The sequence below is a fragment of the Triplophysa rosa genome, linkage group LG5 (assembly GCF_024868665.1).
Source record: "Triplophysa rosa linkage group LG5, Trosa_1v2, whole genome shotgun sequence".
In the NCBI taxonomy this organism is placed as follows: Eukaryota; Metazoa; Chordata; class Actinopteri; order Cypriniformes; family Nemacheilidae; genus Triplophysa; species Triplophysa rosa.
Window position 1 is genome coordinate 29179692 of NC_079894.1, and position 26540 is coordinate 29206231.

Consider the following 26540-nt stretch of genomic DNA (forward strand, 5'->3'; position numbering starts at 1 on the left):
CGGAATAAATGAGGAAATGGAACTGTTGGTAGGAAAACGTTTGGTTTTGTCATGTGAAAGCATGAATCCAGCTTTGTCCTACAAGCTGAAATGGTTTCCGGTTCCTGTGCCAGATGTGTTTGAGGTCCAGGTGTCAATAACTTGCCCCTCTTTATCTAAACCTACCTCAGTTTTACATACAATCATATGGATACCATCAAAGCAAGCATTTCCAAACACTTTCTTGAGCAAATGACTCCCATTTCAGTGTTTTGGTTCATTTTATTCGTTAGTAATGGCATGCGGCATGCTATTTGAGAATCCGAAGAAATTAATGGAACAGCAAATCAAGCAATATACAAACTTTCCTTTCGTTGTGCAAATAAGGTCAGTCGTGAGATTAATGGAGCACTAGGTGATGAGGTGTTACTTCAAGGTAATGAAGCAGACAGCACCTATTTCGGATATCACCTTTAACGAACACTGTGCATTTAACCACGAACGTGAAGGTGAAGTTCTTCTGAATAAAAGAGATGTGTGCTGTGATGAAAAAGTGCCCACAAAAGAATCGGTCGGTTGATGTGCCTCTTATTAGCCAAGCACTTGAGCATACTTCACAAAGAATCCGATTGTTGACACCCTAGGACACGCACTTGTCTTTTCTGATCACTCCGTGAAACTACAGAATTGCTTCTGGCAATATATGAACATTTAATGGCAGCAACCTTTTTGTGAATGTGACATATTGAGTTCACTCCAACAAGCCTCAGTGCGTCATCGCTTGTTGGATTTTGCATCGCCCTTCCGTGCTCGGGAAGCAACGGGCCATATGCGAATCTGATCATTTGCCAAGGAATCTGATTATGGTGGTGGCTAAATCATCTATGCTATACATGCCGCTGCAATAAAATCTCATGATTTCTAAACACGAGCAGCTATGGCAACAAGTGCCTTTCAGGCGGCTGCAAAGCCCGGCGTATTTACAGCTGTTAAAAATTATCCATATCACATTGTTTTTGTTCCACGGGCTTTTATTCTTACAGTCATTGGAACACTTTATCACATATAAATGCCTACATTTCAATTTGTAGGGAAGGGAAAAATCATTTGACTCCTAATCGTTCCCCGAGTAGCGCTTTGACCGAAAAAGGACGCGTTTTAGAGTACAGTTGTGAAAATCATCAGTCTCTGACGTCTTCTTAAGTTTTATAAACACGGATTTCTTACAGATGATAAGCTTTTGCTGACGTCTAAAGTGCTGTTTACAGATGCCTTGGAAGAAAATGTTTTTTCTGAGAATATTTCATATTTCATTTTGATGAAAATGCGCAAAAAGCCATTCTTGAAACTTTAACAATGTTCATGTCTGTCCTCTGTAATCAAAAACTGTATAATTTCACACATTTTTTAGAAGCTCTTATGGCTTTTGTGTAATTTCTTGTTTGCTTTTAAATGTAATGTCAATTCTGTACACTGGGTGGCGTTGTGGGGCGGACTGTCATACCTGGAGAAAGCTCTTCGCGTTCCCATTCCTCTCTATGGCAGTTGCTTGGCTGGTGCAGGACCACCCAGAAATGTGTGACCTGAAATCTTTCAGTAAGGTTTTTTAAGCCAATCGCTTAACACTGAAAGCGCTTTGTGATTCATTTACATTATGACATCAAAATAACATGATGACATTGACTGGCTGATGGTACCACACGACTGCACACAGTCCTGAGACCCTCACTAGTGACTGAAATAATTGCAGTCTATTTCAAGCATTTAAGAGCACATGGCACGCTAGGAAACATCCACTGTAATATAATGAAAAACTTGATTCATTATGTTGCTTGCAAAATATGTATTTTGTTAGAATATACAGTACATACGTAAATTGCTCAGTTTTATTTTGAGCAAATATAAACAAGATAATCAAGGTCTAAAACATAAGGTTTTTTTCAAAACTTAAAGGACTAGTTCACATAAAAATAAAATCACCCTTACGCCATCCCAGATGTGTATGATTTCCTTTCTTTTATCATATCTGTATCAAGAAAACACGCAAGATCCAATGAGATTTGTTAATTACATGTTATTAATGTGCTGACATATTTCATGTAAACTGTTTGATTTGGTGGCATCTTCGCTAAATAAGATGAACATATTCATTTAGCTTCAGAAGACATTTATTAACCCACACTGTAAGACTTTGCTGTAATTTGGCAGCAGGTTTGCCAGTAACTTACTGTAGATTTCATGTACAATTTTGTTCTAAGCATAAACTTACCTAGTTTATATATGTTTCTTTCATAAAACAAGACTAAATATCTTGGGTCACTTTTCTTGTTATGTAAATGTATCGTAATTTAAGAAGTTAGTTCTTAGTGGCCTTAGTTGTTTAACAGCGCTCTTAAGTGTCAATAAAGATTGCGTTGGCCAGTCAAATGAAGAAAGGCGAGGATTGGTGTCCAATCAAATGAAAGAAGGCGTGAGTTGCTATTGACAGAAGTCAAGCTCGAGTTGAGTTTCTACTGTGAAAGAGCGCGATGTAGCTAACTAATGTTTTATCACAGAAATGTTTGCGGCCATTCACATGTCGCATCTAAAAATGCGTGCGAAACGCTGACTGTGTCGCTTTCTCCCTCTTTTCAGAGCGCCCGGGAGTTTGCGCTCACGTTTTGAGCGTGCTTGACGCGCGTCAACATTTAAACAACAAACCTGAGTAAACAACCGATTGTAATATCGGTCTGGTAATATAACAAAAACATTACCAGACCTTCACTGGTTCATGCTAAACTGTGTGGCTTTGACTCGGGTGTGTTTTTAGGTTGAGGTTAGCTTATTAAAACAACGATATGATTTGCAAATAATTCAAATGCATCACTTTTAAACAAATTCTCGTTCTTTAATTCTGTTTCTATATTATTTTCAGTTTACCTATTTTTAATAAAAACCTAAGTGTCTGCCACTTCTGTAGCTACACAAAAAAAGTTAAAGGGACAGTGCACTCAAAAATGGAAATTCTGTTATCACTCTTTACCTTTATGTAATTTCAAACCCAAATGCGTTTTGCTCCTTTATGAAAGACAGGTGGTATTTCAATCTGGTAGTATTTGTATAAAAATATCAATTGACCGTGTGTATACCGTCATTACTAATAGACATGAAACGACAGAGATGGTTTTAGCAATTGTTATGTAATTTGCACTCCAAACCTTTTAAAATGCACATATGTAGATCAAGAAAGTCAGAGTTACTTTTTTCGTTTGGGACAAATTCAGTTTTTCGACCTGTGTATGTGTATTTCCAAAATCCTGCGTACGGCCCTGAACAGAACTAATTGGAACTAAGTATATTAAGTAGTAATTAAAGCTACAGTAAGTTACTGGCAAACCTGCTGCAAAAACTACAGCAAAGTTTTACAGTGCAGCAGAGTCATTTGGTTTACTTTTATGATGGATGTGTGTGCTTGTTGCAGTGTGCCATACTGTTGGAGAACATAAGACGATGTTTTATATAAAATGCATTGTTTGTCTTCAGCTGGTGAAAGGACGTCAAATACAACTGGAATGACATTATTGTGGTTCAATTATAAGAGAATTTTCATTTCCGGGTAAACTTTCCTTTATATACCGGACTGACAAATCTGAAGCTACACGTGCTTACAAAAACATCAAGACTGCTCAAAATTCAAATTTTGTTTTCCAAGGAAAAAGCTTGCGGGTTCAATCCCTGGCGACAAACATACTGATGAAATACATACCTTGAGTGCATTTCAAGTAAAAAAACTGAGTGCCAAATGCATAGACGCACGCAACAGAAGTGAAGGATTGTGAAGGTCAAGGGTGTGCTAACCAAAAGCTGTTTTGTGCCGAGTGAATTGTTCATAGAGTAGGAATGAAGTATGTTTTGGGCCAAACAGTCATCGTTCACAGCAACCTGGCCGTATCACTCCACGCCTAGTCCTTGAGGACACCTTGTGCATTTATAAAAGTGTGATTTGGGAACGGAGAGATTGTGGATTTATGGTTGTGGTGAGGCAATGAGAAGCTAGTGTGCCTTATCACACACTGCCAGCAATTTTCTATAGTGCTACTGGGAATCTTCTCTAGCCGCTGTCATCATATAGACATCAACAGCCCTTCCTCTAAACGTGTGTGTAATCTTCGTATTACTCCTGCCAAGAGACGAATGAAGTCGCAAGTATCTAAATACAAAATGTGATGTATAAATCCTCCCACATGGAACCCATTCTATTTATCAAGACATTTCGGGATGTTAATGTGCAATGTCAGATTGCCTGAAGCAGTGCTGTATGGTCAAATCCTTTCATTTGGCCATACTGTTTGTTGATACACATATTTATTCATGTACTAAATGCAGATAGTGAGTTGGTTATTGGTTTATGCTCTGTTTATTCATTTTAAAAACAATGTAAATGTGACATGTAAATGATGTCAAAATAAAATAGGAGCTTGATTTTCGTTTCATTGATTTGTCTAGTTTTGTTTAGCGGTTTTGTCTTGGGCCTGGTTTATTTTGTCAGTGGTGGTACCCATAAGGCAGTGGAAAAACCCGTGAACAAGGTTGGCGCATAACTCAGACAATTAGCCATGTTTCAGGATGGTTAAACGAATATAGGTGCCTCCTCTAATGCTCTTCCTATATGGCCAACACGAAACAGACCACAGAAAGGGAAAGAAAATTGGCCACAAAAATTGAAGGCATCTGGCTGAATAGTAAGAGATCAGCGGCATGAACAAGAAGGTCCTGGATGAGACCCCGCCGTGGGCACTTCCTCCGACCACCACTGTCGTGCCCTTGGACAAAACACAAAACCTCCATCTGCCCGAGTGCCGTGTAGTTTCATCGCTCCTGTGCTCTGCTCAGTCTCTGGGAGAGATAACAGGCAAAATATGCGAGGAAAGAATTCCTACATGCCTGAGCAAACTGCACGCGATTGGCTGCAGAAGTGGAAAGGTATACTTCCTGAGTTAAAGGGGCGGTAGCACATGTGAGTGTCACACCAGAGGGCAGATGAGGGTTGGGGGGATTTAAGCTATAGGCTTTCAACCACACTTTCACCCAAGCCCCCGATCCCCCCCCCCCATCCAGCTCCGTGTCCCAGAGTTTTGTGCAAGGCAGAGATTATCCCTGCACACTGGCTATAGTTACAGCTTTGTGGCTGTGCAGCTGGTGCTAATAAGCAGAGCCCAAGTAAATGCGCATATGAGGAATGCTGATGAAAATCTGTGGAATTTCAAACAGAAGAGGACAAACAAAAATCATATCCACGGAAAAATAAAACGGAGCCTTCTAAACAAAGATTTTGTTTGCATATTTTAACAGCCCCTATGAAAAAATCACCCGTGCGTTTATTGCAGTTACCATAGTTTAACTGTTAGGAAAAAGCTTTGGTAACCACACATTAACTGTAGTTTTACATCAGTAACAATAGTTCAGCCATGGTAATACAAACAGTAAACATGAAAACATGATTATAGAGAGACTAACCTAACCTAAGAGATTTTATATTCTCATTTCTTTCATTTATGTTTACATTTAGTCATTTAGCAGATGCTGTTATCCAAAGTGACTTACAAATGAGGTTTCTGCACTCATAGACATTATATTGAAAAAGTAATAATAATTATAATACAATGTATTCTGTGTCTTCTTTATTTTCATAATTGTATCTCTTTACCACAGTAACTAAAAGCTTGCAACAATGCAAAATTATGTAAAGTGCTCTACAAAATCCAATTGAATTGAATTGAAACTGATACAGTTCCACTAACACACTGAAACTTGTTTTCTAGCAATAATTATATATATTATCTTTTTCTTTATTACCCACTTCAATATTGAAATTTTGTTCTTTCGATTATGTTAAACTGTCTCCATGAAAAATGCAGTGTAACAAAACAAAACAATATCAAATGTTTTTATTACAGCTTTCAAAAGAAGAATTTCTCCAGAAAAAAAGTCTTCTGATGCCAGCTGTCTTTGCTCTGGTCCAGTTGTTTATCTGATTGTTTGTCAATTGTATAACATTTAGTCTAAAGACACATTCAGTATAATATCCAGTGTGTTCACCACAGACACATTTGTAACGTCTGTTACCTCATGTACTGATGAATACATACTGTATGTATTGATTTGAGAGATGCTTTCAAAACCCTCAATGTGTCTTTTATTAAAATGATCCTATTTATGTATTTATTCGTTGTTTTTAAAGGAAAGGGTTTGATGAAACAGCGGCTGTCTGTAAATGTTTTTAAGATGGTGCCACAGAAATTATTCAAAGCACATGGCACATTAGCATAAAGCTTAGTCTCTTTTGCTGGTTTTAAAAGAAAAATTCAAGGCTCCACAATATCACTGTGACAGAAGTGAATTGGTCTTTTTTTCATCTGCATCAAAAGATGCTTCAAAAAGACGCACTGTTTTAATTTCAGACAGCTAATGACGTGAAATGCTGAGTATTGGGACACATAGGTAGTAGTGAGCTTAATGGCAAAGAGCTTCACTACATAAAAAATTGAAACAGTGTCCTAATTCTGATAAAGAAGGAGCAGCAAGACTTTTGAAAGGCATCAAAATGAAAGCGAGAGCTTTTTTAGCTTCACCAAAGATGAATTCATTATGTTTGCCTTTCGGAAAACTAAAACTTTGGGATACATGGATTTACAGCAATCGCTCGAGTTAATTCATCGTCGCTGCTCGAAGGAAATGTAGGGTGTCTTTCTCAGGCATCTATTTATTCCTTTGGCCTCCCAAAGCCTTCGACTTCCTTTTTGCCCCTCAACCACAACACGTACGACCGCAGGGCTCGACTCACAAGCAAGTTACACGGTAAGGTTCGGCAAATTGCGCAAATTCTGTCGGTGACGTTATGAGTAAGGACAAAGAAAAAACATGACAGGAAGGTTTGGCCGGATAACAATCAAGCTTTTGTTCCTGCAGTCGGGAGCTCGGCGATGAGCGCAGGGAACGAATGGTGAGCGCCTGAGCCCTTTCCTTGGTGTTCAGAAGTTTTCCAGTCCCCGTTCTCTGTCTGGCATCTCACCCACAGCACATCCTGTGGGAGAGGAAGCCTGGTTTAAAGCAGAGGCTCTGCGGCCACATCAAACAATGGCTTTTTGTTGTAAACAAAGACAGGGCAGCCTGCCTGGGGCCCCCAGTTCTCTCTCTCTCTCTCTCTGTGAAGCAACGCACACTCCAGCCATCTCTCTCTTTCTCTGTATAGCTTCTAAGCATCTGGATTTTGTCCAGATCGCCTGCCCATATGCCACAAGTCCCAACTGTCTGTCAAACAAATTCACGCTGGCTTTCTCTTTTTTTTTGTATGCATAAGCCCACAAGCTTACCAAAGAAAGGACACGTATGGAAATAAATCAAAAAGCAGAGCCGAGTGTGTCAAAGCACTAAAAGGATATTTAAAACATCCAGAGCCTGATTTGTTTGCACTATTATATACATCATAGCTGGTTTGAACATCAATTTGTATGAGTCACTTTTTTGGTACATGAGACAGGAGGTTGATGTCACATTTTTTACTTAGAAAATTTCACAGGATAGTATTCTTGGATGTCTTGACAAAATCTATTTCCACTATAATAGAAAAAAAGACAAATTGAACACATTACATTTTATGGGGTGGGGTAAGTTATCACACTAAAATCGGCCTTGATTTAAAAAATCTCACTGTAAAAAAATACTAGTACAGAACTGTAATGTTCTGGGAGCTAGGGTGCCTGAAAAAAAGCTGTTACAATTTTTTCGTAAAGTAAAACTACATGTTTTAAAATTATTTTACCAGCTTGTAAATTTGCAGTCTATTTCTGTAATTTGACATTTTTTTTACCACATTTCAAAAATTTGTGAAAATTCTGTAAAACAGTATAACAATAAGTTTTTTTTATTATAGGGTTTTCACCAAAAATATGTGGCCAAAACTTCCGCAAAGAATCTTCAACGGTTCAGTAGTTATACATGACTTTAATACAATTAATATACAATAAGCTTTTAATAATAATTAATCTGAATGAAGATTAAATATAAAATAAATTGTTGTATTACTAGTCACTAGCCAGACCAATATCCAAACACAGACCGGATGTCAACTTCGGGCCAGGCGTGTGCGTCCGATGAATCTATATTCTATAGCATCTCATTTTGTCTTGTTTGTTTAGTCCCTTGTTTCCTCAGTGTTTGACACTTTTGTCAGTAGGGTGTGTGGCTATAACAGCTGTCATGCAGACAGAGACATTACAGTTTTTGCCTATTGCTTACACTTTTTGCAGAATTTGGCTCATTATGTCAAAACTCTACACACAAGCCAATCAGACATAGCACTTGGAAATTAACAACTCACATCTATGCCAAAATGAAACACTGCAATCAAAACTTAACACTCCTTTCTAAAAATGAAATTCTTGCAACAAAACCATACACACAAGCACCATTTGAATTACTCTTTCATATCACCAGCAACACACTGATGCGCTTTATATAAAACACTGCAGTCTTTGTGTTTCTGTTTTATTGTCATTTTCTCAGACTCAGTCTTTTGTTAAACTCAAGTAGAATTTCTGCAGTAATCAAACAAGAGTTTTTACACAAAAAAAAAACATTCTTACAGAAATAAAGAAACATAGAATCACAATCAAATTTCATCATCAACTCATCAAATTTAGCAACAAAACTAAAAAAGAATTACTGGATAAATTGCAATTGGGGGAAAAAAACACACACTTGTTTTGTGTGTGCGCGTGTCGTGGGGGGCTTATGGATCCCGCCTTCTGTTCGGATCTGGCCACAAGACCTCATCAACATCCTCGCGGGCTAGGCATCGGGGAAAATATAGCCTCGTGTGCAGAATCCACCCTCGGATTGATCCCACCTCAATGTCTCCGCACGCCTCTTCCATTGCTTGCAGAAGAGTCATGCGGGCGTGTGGTTGCCGATCATATACTTTCCACCGCCACACTGAAAAGAATTTCTTGATTGCAGTTAGAAAGGGGCTGTAAGGGGGCAGGTATAAAAGTGTGAAATGGTTATGGTTGTTGAACCAATCTCGGACCAGAGCAGCCCGGTGGAAACTAACATTATCCCAGATGACAACAAACAAGGGCTGCTGTGGTCTGTCCTGCACAACTGCATCTAGTGCATCTAGGAATGCAATGATCTGTCCTGTATTGTAGGGATCTAGAGTGGCATGGTGATGCAGGACTCCTTGGACAATAATTGCAGCAAACAAGGTGATATTTCCCCCACACTGCCAAGGGACATTTACAACAGCCCTTTGTCCAACTACGTTACGGCCCCGATGCCTGGTTTTGGCCAGATTGAAACCTGCCTCATCCACATAGATGAACTCATGTGGCAGTTCGGTGGCATCAAAATCCAGAACTGTCTGTAACAGAAAATATTGAATAGTGTTACTGAAAGCACACACAGTAACTACAATGTCTATATTTTCACACAAGTAGGGGCTGGGTTGGGTCAGTATAGACAAAAACTACAAGCAGGGGAGGGTGCAGCATAAACTCTCATTCCCACATCACAATATATAGTATGTAAAGTAAAGTGACACATACCTGCACATAATCATGGCGCAGATCCTTGACCCTGACACTGTTCCTTTCAAATGGCACCATGTACAGCTGCTTCATTCTGAAGTTATGTTTCTGTAGGATGCGACTTAGTGTTGTTACGAACTGCTCTGAGGCTTGACAGTTTGATGATCTAAATGCAGCTTTATTAAAAGGAGAACCGGTACAAACAGGCAATACGTTCAAGACAGGCAGCATACAAGCAGAAACGGGGTCACAGGCAATGGTCGAGGCAGGCAGAAATGGTTCACACAAGACAGCAGTACAGTCCAAGGTCAAAACACAATATACAAACAAGGAAACCGCTCAGAAATGCAATGTGACATGAACAAGACTTCGCCATGATGGAAACAACAAACCAGGCTTATGTAGACAGAAGTAATCAGGTTCACTAGACACAGGTGAATGTAGTCATAGATAATGAGTCCAGCAATGGATTATAGGAAATTTAGTGTGAGATGGCAGTACATGTGATGAGAGGAGTGCCCTCTAGTGGATTTGAGAGGGCACTGCAGCTGGTGACTGTGACATAGCCCCCCTCTAACGGCGGATTCAAGACACCCCCAAAAATAAAGTCCAGGAGGGTGGTGAAGTGGAGGCGGAACCGGGGGTGGTATGGAGGGCCAGGCCCATGAAGGGGAAGCGGCCCAGGATCGTGGTGCAGAGGCGGACCTGGGACGTGGTGCAAAGGCGGAGTCCAGGGCAGAGCAGGAGGCGTAGTCCAGGGCAGGGCTGTAAGCCATGGAGGCGCTGGCAGAGCTGGAAGGCACGGAGGCGCTGGCAGAGCCAGGAGTCAGGAGCGTCCATCCTGGACGAGGCAGGGAACTCAGGAGCGTCCATCCTGGACGAGGCAGGGAACTCAGGAGCGTCCATCCTGGACGAGGCAGGGAACTCAGGAGCGTCCATCCTGGACGAGGCAGGGAACTCTGTGGGTTCGGAAGTAGCCACCGGTGCGGATGAGCAGCGCACAGCCCAGACACACAGGAGAGCAGCAGCCACAACTGGCAGAGCTGATTCCAAGGACAACTCCTCAGGAACAGACGCCACCGGACTTGGGACCATGGAGATTGGAAGTTCTGGACTGGAGACCTCTCTTGGCAGCAGATTCTAATGAGGCGGCCATTTTGCGAGTGGACTCTGGCTTGGCGGCCATGATGGCTGGTGATGTTGGCTTGGCGGCCATGACGACTGGACTGGCCACCGTCAGCGTGGAACACACAGGATTACCGCCCTCCCCCCCAAAATTTGATGAGGGGCAGTCCCCTCCTCTACTTCGCCCACGGTGAAGGGGGAGCCACAGAACCACAGCACAAAGTCAATGAATTGGGCTAAAGTCCAGTTTGGGTCCTCGGGTAAATTGAAACTTATTTCCTGATCAAGGCCACTCCAAAAACATTCCTTAATCCTCTCCTCCTCGCCAGGCACGAATTGATTCTACCATAGGAATCTGTCTGTATAAACCTCTGTGCTGCGACCATTGTGTAAATCCTGCATAGTTTACTCAAGGAATCACCACAAGTACCTGTTGCAGTTTTCCAGTGGTTGGGTTCAGCTGCTAGAGCCATATGTTGGCGAAGTCTTCTGTCTCGAACTGCTCTGAGGCTTGACAGGTTGAGGATGTAAATGCAGCTTTATTAAAAGGAGAACCGGTACAAACAGGCAATAAGTTCAAGGCAGGCAGCAAACAAGCAGAAACGGGGTCACATGCAATGGTCGAGGCAGGCAGCAAAGGTTCACACAAGACAGTAGTACAGTCCAAGGTCCAAACGCAATATACAAACAAGGAACCCGTTCAGAAATGCAATGTGACATGAACAAGACTTCGCCATGATGGAAACAACAAACCAGGCTTATGTAGACATAAGTAATCTGGTTCACTAGACACAGGTGAATGTAGTCATAGATAATGAGTCCAGCAATGGATTATGGGAAATGTAGTGTGAGATGGCAGTCTCTGATGAGAGGAGTGCCCTCTAGTGGATTTGAGAGGGCACTGCAGCTGGAGACTGTGACAAGTGTAGAAATGCTGACCCTGTTGATATTGTTGAATTCATTTCTATTTGCAATTATGCGTTGTTGAAACTCATGAATTCGGATTGCATTATTTTCTCGCACCATTTCAATGATGGCAAGCTCTTGTTGTTGAGTGAAGAGCCGTTCCCTTCCACCTTGAGGAGGCTGTCCAACCATTCTGTAGAAAATGCCACCACAAGATGTCATTGGTTAGTTTCTTTTTCACATACTGTACTTTCAAATTGTACACAGTACTGTAACATCACAATGGCATTCCTTTACATATATTTCACAGCCCATTTTTGTATAGTACAGTTAGTACAGTAATACTGTAATATGATACACAATCATGTGACACATACAGTAGGTACAATCTGGAGTAGAAACTTGAAGATATAGCTGTTCTCCAGTTGGAATGACCTTATTATCAATGCTATTGTGTAGCGACTGAGGTTAGGGTTGACTCTTTGCCCAGCCTCCCTCATGGCCAGGCCATGATTTATCACATGGTCCACCAGAGTAGCCCTGATGTCATCTGATACATGTCTCCGCACTGGTCCTCGTCTTTGTCCTCGTCCTCTTCCACGTCCAACTCCTCTCTCTCTTTGTCCTCCTCTTACTCTGATTCTCATTGCCTCCATGCTTGCAAAGTTTTCAAAATGGCTTACCTGAGGCCTATTTGTAGTGCTAAAGCTCAGACCGATTGGTGTTCTGTTTTCTGTGCAAGTGTTTTCAGGTGTGTATGTAAGTGCCTACAATTGTCAGAGTGTTTTCCCAATGATAACAGGTGATTTCGTTTTTGAACAAAGTGTCTAATGTAAGAAAACGTGTGTAGTGTTTCGCAGTAAGTGTGTTACAGAATGGCAAACAAATTGCAAAGTTGACAATGTGTTTAAGCTATGGTTACACTGTGTTTAAGGTATGCTACAAGAAGTTGAGGTATTGATGCTTTGGTCTACGCATTCGGTTTTAGTGTGTAAGCAATGGGCAAAGACTGTAACACCTGTGATAGCTCTCGTGGGACACATGACTGAGGATGAACATAAGCCAGTCTGTTAACACTATATGTCCATTCTCCTAACAGCTCAGAGAGTAAATCATTTCTTAATGAGTGACTGCAATCTCAACACAGTCTGAGACCTTGAGTCCAGTAGGTCGAGGTAACAACGACCTAGATGAGTAAATTAAATAAAGCAAATATGACCAAATTAAATAGTTATGTTTTCAAAAGCAACACTGTGCAGCAGATTTAGTTTTAGCAGGAGAAAGCAACATTTTGACTTCATTAAGCTCTCTGTTCACATATAGCTCTTAAAGCAAGCCGGCTGTGTGTGTGCGTGTGTGTGTGTGTGTGTGTGTGTGTGTGTGTGTGAGTGTGTGTTCATGTTTTTATATCCCAGTGGGGACCTAAACCTGAACGCACACCAACTCATGGGGACCAAAATGGAGGTCCTCATGGGTAAAAAGCTTCTAAATTGTACAGAACAATATTTTTTAAAAATCTAAAAATGCAAAAAGTTTTCGGTTAGGCTTTAGGGTTAGGGGTAGGGGATAAAATATACAGTGTGTACAGTATAAGAAACATTACACCTATGGACTGTCCCCATGGAGATAGTAAACCAGACATGCAGTGGGTGGGTGGGTGTGCGTGCGTGTGTGTGGACTTGGTTTTTATATGTTAGTGGGGACCTAAACCTGAATACACACCAACTCATGGGGAATTGTGTCACTGTGGGGACCAAAATTGAGGTCCTCATGGCCACAAAAGCTTATAAATTGTACAGAACGATAATTTTTGAAAATCTAAAAATGCAAAAAGTGTTCTATGATCTTTAGGTTTAGGGGTTGGGTTAGGGGCAGGGGATAGAATATACAGTTTGTACAGTATAAAAACATTACGCCTATGGACTGTCCCCACGGAGATAGTAAACCAGACATGTGTGTGTGCGGTGTGGGACTAATACATGTGAAAAACTATAAAAGCCCATGTTTGGTTGATGAACACATCAATTGACGAGAAAAGAATCACAAATGAGATTGCTTTAATATCTCAGTTATTTCCCATACATGGAGAGCAGACTTTTGTTTTTATTTCAGAAGTCTATTGCTTCTCAAATGTTTCTCCTGACAACGAAAAAGAAAATAATCTCACTCTAGAGTTCTCATTTCTCACCAAATTTTTTCAGAACCAAATAATTGGATCTAGATGCTATCCACGTGAATTGTATAGCTCTGCTCCTACGTTATGAGACATAATCCTCAAGCATAACTGCTAACTGTATTAAATCTCCTGAGCCATTAAACTGTGTCGAAATGTTTCTCTGGGCAGTCTGTGAATTAGTCAAACTGCTGGTACAGTAACAGTCCACCAGACGAATAGCGATGCCACAAGAACAGAAGTAGAATGTCAAATGAAAGGTTTAATAAATCCGGGTGAATAACATAAATGTCCAAGGGGGTGAGTATAATCCAAAATAATAATCCACAAGATGACAACGGGTAAAATAGAATCCAACAGAATAACATCCACAGAGACTGTAATAGTAGGGGTCTTTCCAAAGAGTCCAGGGTAAAGAATATGCGGGGCAAAATACATCACTACTGGACAACTAACAAGACAAAACAAAAGGTATAATAATAATAATAATACATTTTATTTAATGGCGCCTTTCAGGACACCCAAGGACACCTTACAACAGAAACACAAGCAAATAAAACACCAATACTTAAAAATAAAAACACAAAGGATTACAATGAATAAGCAGATTTAAAGAGGTAGGTTTTGAGTTGTGATTTAAAAATGTTGATAGAGTCCAGCTGACGGATATGGATGGGTAGTGAGTTCCAAAGTTTAGGGGCAGCGTGACTAAAGGCCCTGGCCCCCATTGTGACCATTTTAACAGAAGGAATGAACAGGAGACCAGAAGAGGAGGAACGGAGGACACGGGAGGGAGTGTAAGGGTGGAGTAAATCAGACAGATATGTGGGAGCAAGGTTACGAAGTGCCTTAAAGGATAGGAGAATGAGTTTATATTGAATTCTTTGGGATATTGGGAGCCAGTGAAGTTGGATGAGGATCGGTGTAATATGTTCTATTGATTTAGTGCAGGTAATAATTCTTGCAGCAGAGTTATGAACATTTTGGAGTCGTTGGAGAAGCTTTTGGGGTAAACCGGAAAGAAGGGCATTACAGTAATTGAGGCGTGAGGTGACAAGGGCATGAACAAGAACTTGGGTTGAGTGCTGGGTGAGTGATGGGCGGAGTCTAGAAATGTTGCGTAAATGGAAAAAAGCTATGCGGACTGTATTGTTAATATGTGAAGTAAAAGAAAGAGTAGAGTCCAGTATTACACCTAAACTTTTAACCTGAGAGGAGATGGGAACCAAACAGCCTTCAATGCTTATACTGATCGATGGGGATTTGGAGAGTGTAGATTTGGAACCAATAAGAACTTCACTTTTATTACCGTTAAGTTTAAGTTTGTTATTTGTCATCCAAGATGTAATGGCCTGTAGACAGTAAGTAAGTGCAGTGGGGCATGATGAAATACTGGGTTTTGTGGAAATGTACAGTTGAGTGTCGTCAGCGTAGCAGTGAAAATAAATACCAAAGTGCCGAAAAATATTACCGAGGGGGAGGATGTAAATGATGAACAAAAGGGGACCTAACACTGAGCCTTGGGGAACTCCATGATGTAATGGGGATAAAAATGACTTTATGTTTTTCATTTGTACAAACTGTTTCCTGTCGGTGAGATATGAGTTAAACCATTTTAGAGCAATACCAGTGACCCCAGTGCCAGCCAAACGCTCGAGTAAAACTGGATGCGAGATGGTATCAAAGGCGGCACTAAGGTCAAGGAGGATAAGGATGGAGAGAAGGCCAGAATCAGCTGCACGGAGGAGATCATTGGTGATTTTAACTAAGGCAGTTTCAGTGCTATGTTTAGAACGAAAACCGGATTGGAATGGCTCAAACAGATTGTTATTTTGAAGATGATCCTTAAGCTGTGCTGTAACGGTACGTTCAAGAATTTTGGCAGTGAAAGGTAGATTAGAAATGGGACGGTAATTATTGAAGTCTTTGGAATCTATACCAGGTTTCTTAATGATAGGTGTAACTGAAGCAGTTTTGAGTGATAATGGAACAATGCCAGTGGACAATGATAAGTGAACTATAGCAGTGAGGAAAGGAGAGAGTGTAGAGAGACAAGATTTAACAAGAAATGTTGGGAGTGGATCAAGGGAACAAGTAGATGAGCGAGCTGAGATGATAATGTTACTGATTTGTTGGCTTGATGGTAAAGTGAAATCAGAGAGTGTGGTAAGTGATGATGTATGCAAGTTATTATTCCAACTACAATCAAGGTGTGTTGAAAAAGATGTAGTCAAATGCTTATGGATTTTGTCAATTTTGTTATGTAAAAAGTCCAGAAAATCTTGACATTGGGATTCAGTAGTGAAGTGGAAGGTGGTTTCTGATGGCTTAGTGAGTCCTTGGACAGTAGAAAAAAGTGCTCTGGTATTGAACTCATGATTATTAATTACATGTGTGTAAGATTCAGATTTAGCAGAGTTCAGAGCGTTTTTATAGGTGGTAACATGGTCAGAGTACATTTGTTGATGAATAGTAAGTCCAGTTTTATTAGAGAGACGTTCCAAGTGACGGCATTCTTGTTTCAATAAACGGAGACCAGGAGTGAACCAGGGGGAAGATTTTGTAAAGGTAACAATGCGGGTTCGAAGAGGTGCCAGCGTATCCAATACAGAAAGTAGAATGGTGTTGTATTGATTAATCAGGTCAACAGGGAAGGGGGGTTGTAGATTGAGAGTAGACAATGCCACAGAAAGTTCATTATTCAAATCAGATGTGTTGAGCTTTTTAACATTACGAAAGGATATGGTACGTCGTTGAAGTATAAATAGAGTCCATGGGATAGTGTTCAGGTGGAGTGTAATGAGAGTCAGGTGCGGGGTAATCAATGATGTCAGAGGGGTGCAAGTGCATGATGGGAAATGTAGTTCTGGGGTTAAAAGTCTGGAGAAGCCGTTCCACTTGAGAAGCACTTCATTTATGAAAGCAGTGGTATGCCTGACCAACATTACATTACAATATGAAAAAATGATGTACATCCGTTACACATATTCAAGTTATGTTTACTCAGTTTAATTTTTCTATGTTCAAGCTGCCCAATTTATGTTTGTTCAGCAAACATGATTTTTATATGTAAAGGTTTTGATTTTTTAATTTTGATTTAAAATTCTCAACTCAAATATGTTTGGTTAAGGTAACATGACTTTTTTATTTATCTTAAGATGTTAAGTTAACAGAGCTTAACAGAAACAAAGGCAACATTCTTCTGAACAACAATAACCACAAATCACAAAGAACTCTTCTCAAAAAAATGATCTTTAAAGGTGTTTTCTTTTACTTAATCAATATAGTTTGATACAACACATGTGTATTGGTTTCTTGTTCAGGCACAATTTCAATGTGTAATAGTGACATAAATAGGCAACTCTTTGACATTCCATTTGTGTTTGGACAACGTCAATCATTTTCATTGACTAACTGAAACTACACAGCAGATTGAGTTCCCAGCGTGCTTTGCTCTTATGACTGGATTTAGATTTTAAAATGGTTAAAGTGCTATTGTATTTGTGTTTTTGTGCAGATAAGGAGACTTGTTTACTGTGTTACTGTTAAAATTCGGAAGATTTTCTGTTGTCTGTGATTTTTTGGGGGGTTACCATGGTGAAGAGTAAAGTTGGGGTTGGCGATGAGCACATTTATGCCATAATTGCACGTATCCAGCTTTACTCAGTGAGTAAATACTCTTCAAATGCAGCAAACCCTCTGGTGCTCCCTGCTAGCGCCATACCTTATGTGGTACAAATATGTTTATTATTAAAAAAGTATCACACTGAAGCGCTCACATTTATTTGGCTTAACACAAATGAATTACATTCTTCTGAAATTAAATACAAGTAGTTGATGAACTTAAGTCTGTACAATTCACCCAGTTTAAGTTCAGATAAACCAATTTAATTGTGTGGAAATGGCTGTCATAATAAAATTAACTTAATCTAACAACTTATTTTTTTCTCAAATATAAACGAACATCAAAGACTAGCAAGTGTTTCTCTTGACACATAAAACGACACTTTATTAAGTGATTTATTAAGAAATTTACTCTGCAAATCCATGCAAAGAATGTTGGGAACTGAAAATCCTTTGCCCTTTAACAATTTTATGTTAACACAACACAAATCTTTCATGTTGACCCAACTTTAAAGGATTAAATTAGAAAACTGAACATGAAAAAACACTTAAAAATGTGTTGAATTTACTAGTTTAAATTAAATAAATTGGACACGTAGCAAAATTCCTTTTTTTTTTTCAGTGTATAAAATGTACACTTTATTGCATTTTTAAATGTGTAAAACCCTTGGAGGGTGGTATATGAATGTCATTTTATTCGTACATCATGTGGTTCCAAATGGTTTGCTGTTTTTTTCAGACACAAAAGAGAAATTTGATAGAATCGTCACACAGCTTTTTTTACAAACAAGCAGAGTTCGTGTCTGTCAACAAAACAATAAGACGGTCCTGATGAATGAAAAAGGACCAGCTGCTGGTTTACTTAATAGCACCTAACTCAGTGTGTTGGCATAGTGTTCGTGTTGTCTGCAGCAGGTGTAAAGTTGCATCCTGACGTTTATGAATTCAAAATCTGAAACCTTTCAGATTTTGATGATACAGAAAGATGATAAAGATTTATTCAAAATTCAAAAAAGTCAATTTGCTGATTTGAAATAAAAATCAATTCTCAATTTTTGTCTGCGGCTGTATCACATAATGCAGTTTAATACAGTATAGTCTAGGCTTCTCTATATATAATTAAGAAAGCATTCCTTTATTTTTTTCAAATCAGCATTTCTAGATGTGTTGTGGTTATTCCAGTCCAGTGTCGGTTGAATTTCAACAAAATTAAACAACAGGAGTGACAAAGTCTTCCAAATGCAATGTGAAAGACTCATGACAACTGTCATAGAAATCGAGGTAATCACATAAAAAAAAATGTTTGACCATTTCCTAATTACAGGTACAAAATTAATATTACTGTTGTATTAAAGTGAATCTGAACTTGTTTTCTTTGCAGTATTTGAGGTCTGAAAAACACAGAGCATCTTTTCTGTTATTTTGACCCGTTTCTCCAGTTTTCATTTTCTGCAAATAAATGATTTTATTAAATACATTTGAAAATTTATCAAAATATTGTTAGTAGTTCACAGAAGGAAACAAAAAAATATATAATTTTACCTAAATGCATACATTTTAAAATCATGTACTGTATGTACTGTAAACACGGATAAGTAGGCAAAGCTTAAAATAAGTAAAGGCAATCAGTTTGTCTTGTTTAAGTAACGAAATGCTGAGTTTAAGTAGAATTTTCAGATTTAATGATACAGAAACAAGTCAAAGTTAAAGATTTTTTCAAAATTTAAAAAAGTTAATTATTAAAAGGGGTACATTTAAACTTTAGCATTTAAACAAATAAACAACTGAAAAAGTTGATTGTCGTTCATTTGAATTGGAGAAACACATAATGATAAGATGAACTGTGGTATTGGTGCCGTCATTTCCTGTCTGTGAGTGGCATGACCATTCAGTGCTCTGTAATTTTGCTGTCCTGCTTGAAGAAAGATTGGGGAAGGGGTAGGGGTCTCATTCGCATGAACAGGGAAATGGGGAAGATATGTGGCCCCCAATGATCCCAGAGGACCCTGTCAAACGACTGAATTGTTTCATGGCAATTTTGCTGGAAAGGCAGACTAGGTTCAGGCCGAGTTCAGACCAGCACAAGAGCATTGGTCCTCTGTGATGGAGCAAGAACATTATCAGATGATTTCCAACCCACAACCAATATGTACCATCAGAAACTACACCATATGTGCTGCTGTGAATAGTGAAGTGATTCTGTGATCTGGCTTTAACTTTCTATAGGATCAACTGCATTGTGAAGACAACACAAGATATATAGATATCGTAGTATTGTATCTGCACCTGTAATGTTTGTTAGGAGCTTGCATTTCATTTTAATAGTGACTCAATGTTTTTATTAATGTTATGAATAATAATATTAATATTATTTGAAGTGATTATAGGGTACTTATTACAGTCTTAATATGTAGGCTAACTTATTATACACGTTATTTATGAATTTTTGTGTCATTCAAACACCAAATGCCTTTATTTTCTTTTCTTTCAAAAAGTGATGAGGTTCAAAACCTGTATACAGTACGATTCTTTCTCCTGTGAAACATAAAATAAGATATTTTGAGAAATGTCTCAATGGTGTCCATACAATGCAAGTCAATGGCGACCAGTGTTGTTTGCTTATCAACATTCCTCAAAATATCTTCTTTTGTGTTTCACAGAAGAAAGAGTCATATTCAGCAGCGTTTCTCAAAAGGGGGGCCCCAACTGACTTTTTGAAGATTACTAAAATTAGACCAAATGAGCATTGAAATACATTTTTTTTTAAAAACTAAAAATCAATAACTTTTTATAATTTGGCCACTTTTATAATGAATATATGTTTTTCTAGTTAATGACAAGCTCTAACATATTTTATTGGGTAAACAAATATGAGTTTTTTTGAGTGGGAGGGGGCCTTTGAATATCATTGAATGCTATCGGGGGCCTTGGAGTCATAAAGGTTGAGAAGCCCTGATATCCAGGTTTGAACTAAATTGTGTGTCAGTAAATGAAAAAAAGTATTTGACTGAATTTTCTCCTCAGCCATTTCTTCTTAAAAAGTTTCATTCACTTAAAGGGATACTTCACCCAAAAATGAAAATTCTGTCATCACCTTCCCCTTGTTCCTAATCTGTATACATTTCTCTGTTCTGATGAACACAGAGAAAGATATTTGGAAGAATGCTCATAACCAGACAGATTTGACAAAAGTGCCCCAGAACTGTTTGCTGACCTACATTCTTCAACATGTCTTCTTTTGTGTTCGACCTACTGTAATGGGAGTCAATGGGGGGGGGGGGGTCTGTTTGGTTATAAGCATTCTTCCAAATATTATTCTCTGTGTTCATCAGAACAAATCAATTTGTACAGATTTGAAACAACTTGAAGGTGAGAAAATGATGACACAATTTTCATTTTTGGGTGAACTGTCCCTTTAATGATGAAAATTTGCTATTTCCCCCCTCATTTCATTCTTTCCTACAAGGACCACAACATGAAAAACATACAACTATTTGTTACATCTCAGGTCTTCTGAAGCCAAACTTTGTACGACGAAGAGCATGAAATGTATTCCTCTCCACCGTGAGCTGTCAAACCTTACTTGCACATGTCTACAACTAAAATAGCATCTTGGGATGCCATTCGTTCTTGCATGTCACCTGATCAAGGACGAGTGCAAGAGATAAATATCTTGGTTTGCTCCCCACCCATATGAATGAGATATATAAAACTCTTACCTGTTGACAATATTTTTTCTACATTGTTGTACATGGCATAACTTTGAGGAGCCTTGGGTGAAGTGTGCAAAATAACAAGAATCAAAATGAAATAATGTCCTTGTCAATCTAACCGTGCGGTCACCTCTTCTTTAGATGTCAAGAGTTTTGTAATCAGCATCTTGACCATGTGCTCTGCAATTGAATGATGGAAGAGGAGGAAATAGCCAGAAGATACTGGACTTAGACTTAGCATGGGGGCCCTGATGGGGAAAATCACCGAACAACATGAAGACAATTTCCTAGAGCTTAGCTCCAGCTGTGAATGCTGGGAAATCAAAAGGCCATGTTTATATGGATGATCTCATATGCTTTGTGTCACTGTCAATGACTGTCGTAAGTTTCGTCTGTGCTTCGCATCCCATCCTGTGAAAGAAGTTATTAGCAAGAGAGATTAATAACAAACATTTGTTTGGTATAGAGCGGCTCCCGTTGCTCAGTGATTGTGTTCAGAAGAAAGTGGCAGGTTTTGAGTTGGTGAGAAGTGTTTTCTGCTAAGATTAACCCAGCGTGATGCCCCTTTCAAAGGAGCCCCTGCTCTGATAGGAAACAGAACGGCACTTCCTTTGGATTTATCAACACGTGTCAAAATAAAACTTGAGCCCGGCGCACTATCAGAGTGCAGTTCACTTTTCAAATGTATTTTGCTTCAAGGAGAAAGTGAGAGAAAAAGAGTATGTTTCTCTTTAAAATGCTGATGGACTGTGTGTTTTGGAAAACGTGGTTGCAACCGAAATATCCCACACGCTGAGAGGCCGGCATTCCTCACACGCCACCTCCCGAATTCAAGGGTCACCCCTTACTGAAAAAGGGCATTTCATTTTTCGTCCAGATTAAACCAGCAGCTGACCAGAGAGGGCACGGGTGCGAATCCCAAGAGAGTTGAGGAACCAAGGAGAATAAGTAATACCACACTCCTTACAGTGAGTTCTGTGGTGTTTGATAAGATCAGAATGTGCTTATACACGTTGAGCAATGCCCGGACAAACACACGCGAGCATCCCCAAAAAAACACTGCTATTTGCTTTCAAATAATGCAAGTGTGTGTGTGTTTGCCAAAATGTGCAGTGTGCTTCATTCCCATTACCAGTTTGATGAATCAACCAGTAGTTTTAAAAAATGAAGATTCTGTCATCATTTATTCACCCTCGTTACTTCCTTTCCTCTGCAGAACACAAAAGAGGATATGTTGATGGCAAACACTGAACCACATTGACTTCCGTTGAATGAACACAAAATTACTGAGACATTTCTTAAAATATCTTCTTTTGTGTTTCACTGAAGAAAGTGTCATATACTGGTTTTAAAAGACATGAGGGTAAAACATTTTTTTTGGGGGGGGGGATATCCCTTTAACTGGAACACAGTTTATCAGGTCAAATCTCAAGACACATTACAGGAGAAAACAATCAAATAACTGCTTTTAAGGTGACAAGTTGAACTACAAACATCATATGTGCAATGTTTGTCTATGGGGTGTGACCCAGTTCCTAGAAAACAGTAGTGAGTACACAGTGCATTGAGCAATAATCCATCCAAACACAGGAGCATGCGATGGTGTTGAACTCTGCCATCTCAAAGTCACGTCCCCACATAATCCCGCACCTGCATTTTTAATTGACTCGACTGCTAACAAACGTACTAAACATTCTCCAGATTTAGTGACTTCGTAGCCGTCACAATGAAATCCAGATGACACGGCGTGACAGAAGCGCGCTTAATCTTCCTCAAGCTAGTTACATGCAGCAGGAGAGACACCACAGTCATCAGGTGAACAAGATTTAAAGGAGCAGTTCACCCAAAAATGACAACTCTGTCATTATTAATCCCTTCTCATATCGTCCCAAAGCTCATGCTGTTGTTTGTCAGGGGTTTTTTTGCGCAGCTCTTGCCATACAATGACAGCTCATGGTGACCACATCTATCAAAAACTATAAATGTAGTCCACATGACTTTTGTTCAATATTCTGAATCTTACTAGTGATCTGACAGCTTTGTAAAATATAACAACAGACCAAAAAGTAGGCAGTTATGTATTGATATACCGCCTGTCTGTTACATGCTTTATTCTGATTTATCCGGCTGCCGGTTCTTTTAAGGTGTGCAATTACACAATGTAACAATCTGTTTTTTTAATTACTCGTACGCAGAAATGACAAGGTACTGACATAACACTGGAGTACTGGCGTAAGGTACTGGAGTCGTCCAAAACTTCACAAGTGTACATTTGATGGTTTTTGTCATTTGTGACTAATACTGTCCTCACCAACCAAGTTCCAGACGTAGTCACCCATCATCCCTTCGTCTCACCTTCCCTGTGCTACAGACATTTCTAGAATTTTCTGAAAGTGACAATCGTAAAATAATTGTTTAACTATGTGGAAAACAAATGTATGTGCAATATAACGATATATCGGAATGAAGCTCAAAATGTACTTGAGCTAAATATACACTAAAACATTGACGCTACAAGAAAATAACTATAACCACAATAATTGGCACCAATGAATTGTACAAGAATTTTGTCATTTTTCAGGAAACACACACCTTTGAAGTAGTTCTAGGTCTGTCGACGACGGCATTATAACTTCACATTTTACTGTAAAAGAAACATGCAGTTAAGTTTAAGTTTAAGTTTTAATTGAAATACTGCTTTTCCAAAACAAATCCTGAAATAAATCATTTGGGTAGAAGGAATAAACTGAATGAACAAACACTGATAGCTTGTTCAGTGTTGGAGTATACCGCACAAGTAACACAGAGCACTTTTATGAGACTGTCCATATTGGAGCTTCACAGCTAGATGGCAAGAGATTCTCTGCAAGTGTTCCTCAGAAAAATAACAGCATTGAGGTTCAGAGCGACATGAGGGCGAGCAAATGATGACAGAATCTGTTTTATTTCAGAGTGAACTCTTCCTTCAAAACACGGAGTGAATATGTTTCCTTTGAGAGAGCGTTTGAATGTTTTATTCTAAGTCTGGGTGCCAATTTAGATTTCCCAGACAGGTTGTCAATCTTCACAATGAAATCTTCACGCAGGTTTTGTAAACATCAGCTGCCGTGCTCCAGTGAAATGAAAGATTACAGCCTAAATTGCAAGTCTCCCAGGTAGGCTCTTGTCTCTGAAATCGCAGACATCATACAACATTTTCAATTTTACTAGACCCCAAATCTTTGGATTTTGAATTATCTGAGCGGTCTTATCATGTGACTAACTGTAGATGAATAGTCAACATTTGCTCATATAGGGCAAAAAAAACCTCCTTTAAGAAACTTAACCATGACATATAACTAGTAATTGACGACGCAGACTGATTCATATTTGTATAGGTATATTTTAATGACAAATATCATTGTTAAACAATGATTAGTAGTATTTGTAAAAATCAAGGTGATTGTGGTTTTACTACAATTACACAAAAAGTGTAGTCCTGCTTGAGCAGCTGTTGCCATCTGCCATATTACCAGACAAGCTTTTGTTTCTTTCTAATGCAAGTGTTTTGATGTTTTTTCACATATTTGCAGATGTTGTTGTGGGAGGATCTTATGATAATAGTTCCACGCTGTGAAGTAAACTGTTTTAGCACTTTTCTTTAATGAACATTTATAACAGCAGTAAGGACGCCTATGTTTGCTCTAAGGTCAAGTAATGTTAAATAACTTACAGAAACATACTAAGGTATGTTGTAAAACATTACTATTACAATTAGACACATACACATTTGACTACATGTTCTACTGTTCACTATCAAAAGCTACACTCGATGCTGCGTTTCAAACGCTATGAGAGAACGTTCTTTGTTCGACCGGTTGTGAAGCACGTGTGTCAAACAAGCCAAGAATTGGCTTTAAATAACCTTGGCAGGTGACGTGGCTAATTACACTCACCTGCAGGTTATAAATACGCATGAAAGCGGACGCGTCTTCAGGTTCTTTTGTCTTCAAGGACCGCTTTGTGTGCGTTTGTGTCTGCATCTGTGTTGTGAGGGAGAAGCCTCCCTCTTATTTGATCTAGTTTATTGCAAAGAGTTTGCAAAGTAAAGTGGATTTTTCGCTAGTGTCTAAGCACTTTTTAGTCACTTAGCCTAGTGTTAAATAAGTGGAAGGAAAGATCTTACCATGGCTGACTCGGATTCGGAGATGTGTCCCTCCCTGAGAGTGGATCCTCTCTGATGCCAACAAGCATGAGTTTTGCTTTGAATGCTTGGGGGCTGATCATGCCACCCGGGGACTTGAGGGAGAGTGCGAACTCTGCGATGTCTTTGACTTCCGGGTTCTGCGTGCTTGGCTCGCCTTTTTTAAGCGAGACCGAGCCACCTCTTCCTCCTCCTGGGGTTTGCGGTTTGAGCTTGCTGAGGCACAGGAGAAGCGGACGGATCCGTCTTCCGTGCCTCAGCAAGCTCAAACCGCCGAAAAAATTCGCCGAACCGCGACGTCCTTGCCTCCGCTTCTGAAGCGCGCCCCGGCACTTCTTCTGAGCCGGCGGAGGACGAGGCTTCCCTTGTTTCTGCGGGGTTAGAATGCGCCACCTCGGGGTGGTCCTCTCGTGACGTGAAGGCGATTGAGGATCTAATCGGGGCTGTAACCAAGGCAGTCGACAGGCTCAAACTCGACTGGCCGCAGGAACAAGAGGCCCCCAAGGGATCAAAGCTTGACGACAGATATCTGTCGGGTGGCCGGGGGGATGAGCCCCAACATCGGGCTCTCCCTTTCTTCGAGGATCTCCACGACGAGCTATCTCGTTCGTAGCAGAAACCTCATTCCTCCCATGTCTTTGTGCCATCGACGTCGATTTATTCGACCATCGTTGGCGCGAGGACACAGGGATACACGGCGATGCCCCGGGTGGAGGAGACGCTTGCGAGCTATCTCTCCCCTGGGACATCATTGTCCCTGAAAAAGCCTTCTCTTCCCAACAAGCCTTGCAGAGTTACATCTGCGCTGGTGGGAAAAGCTTTTCAGGCAGCGAGTCAGGCTGCCCTGCACACCATGGCGGTTCAGCAGGCGTACCAGGCTGACCTGCTGGATGATGTCAGCACGGCGGGGTGATCAACGAAGCAGCGTTCACAGATCTACGCTGCGCCACAGATTTGTCTCTCCGTGCGACCAAGCAGACGGCCCGCACCATCGGCCGTTCTATGGCTGCTTTGGTCACCGCGGAGAGGCATCTGTGGTTGAACCTCACGGGCATCAAGGACAGGGACAGGTCCTTCCTCCTTAATGCCCCGATCTCGCCTTCCGGACTGTTTGGCGATGCGGTTAATACCCTAGTCACCAGGTTCCGGGAGGCGAGACGTCACGAGGAGGCATTCGTCAAGTATCTCCCCCGCCGTGCCCAAGCGTCTGGAGTGTCGGCCACCCACTCCGGACCAGTTCCCCAGTCCCGACCAGGCACATAGTCTCGGGT

At 40.1% G+C, this 26540-nt stretch overlaps 1 protein-coding gene across 1 annotated transcript; it reads right to left on the reverse strand.

Annotated features, from left to right (window-relative positions):
* Positions 1–8643: 8643 nt before the first annotated feature.
* On the reverse strand, positions 8644–9830 carry LOC130554746 (uncharacterized). Its single transcript, XM_057334594.1, has 2 exons — positions 9564–9830; positions 8644–9379 (listed from the first exon to the last, which is right to left on the reverse strand). The coding sequence occupies exons 1-2, from the start codon at positions 9774–9776 to the stop codon at positions 8750–8752; spliced, it is 843 nt and encodes a 280-aa protein (XP_057190577.1). The 5' UTR covers positions 9777–9830; the 3' UTR covers positions 8644–8749.
* Between the last annotated feature and the right edge of the window lie 16710 nt (positions 9831–26540).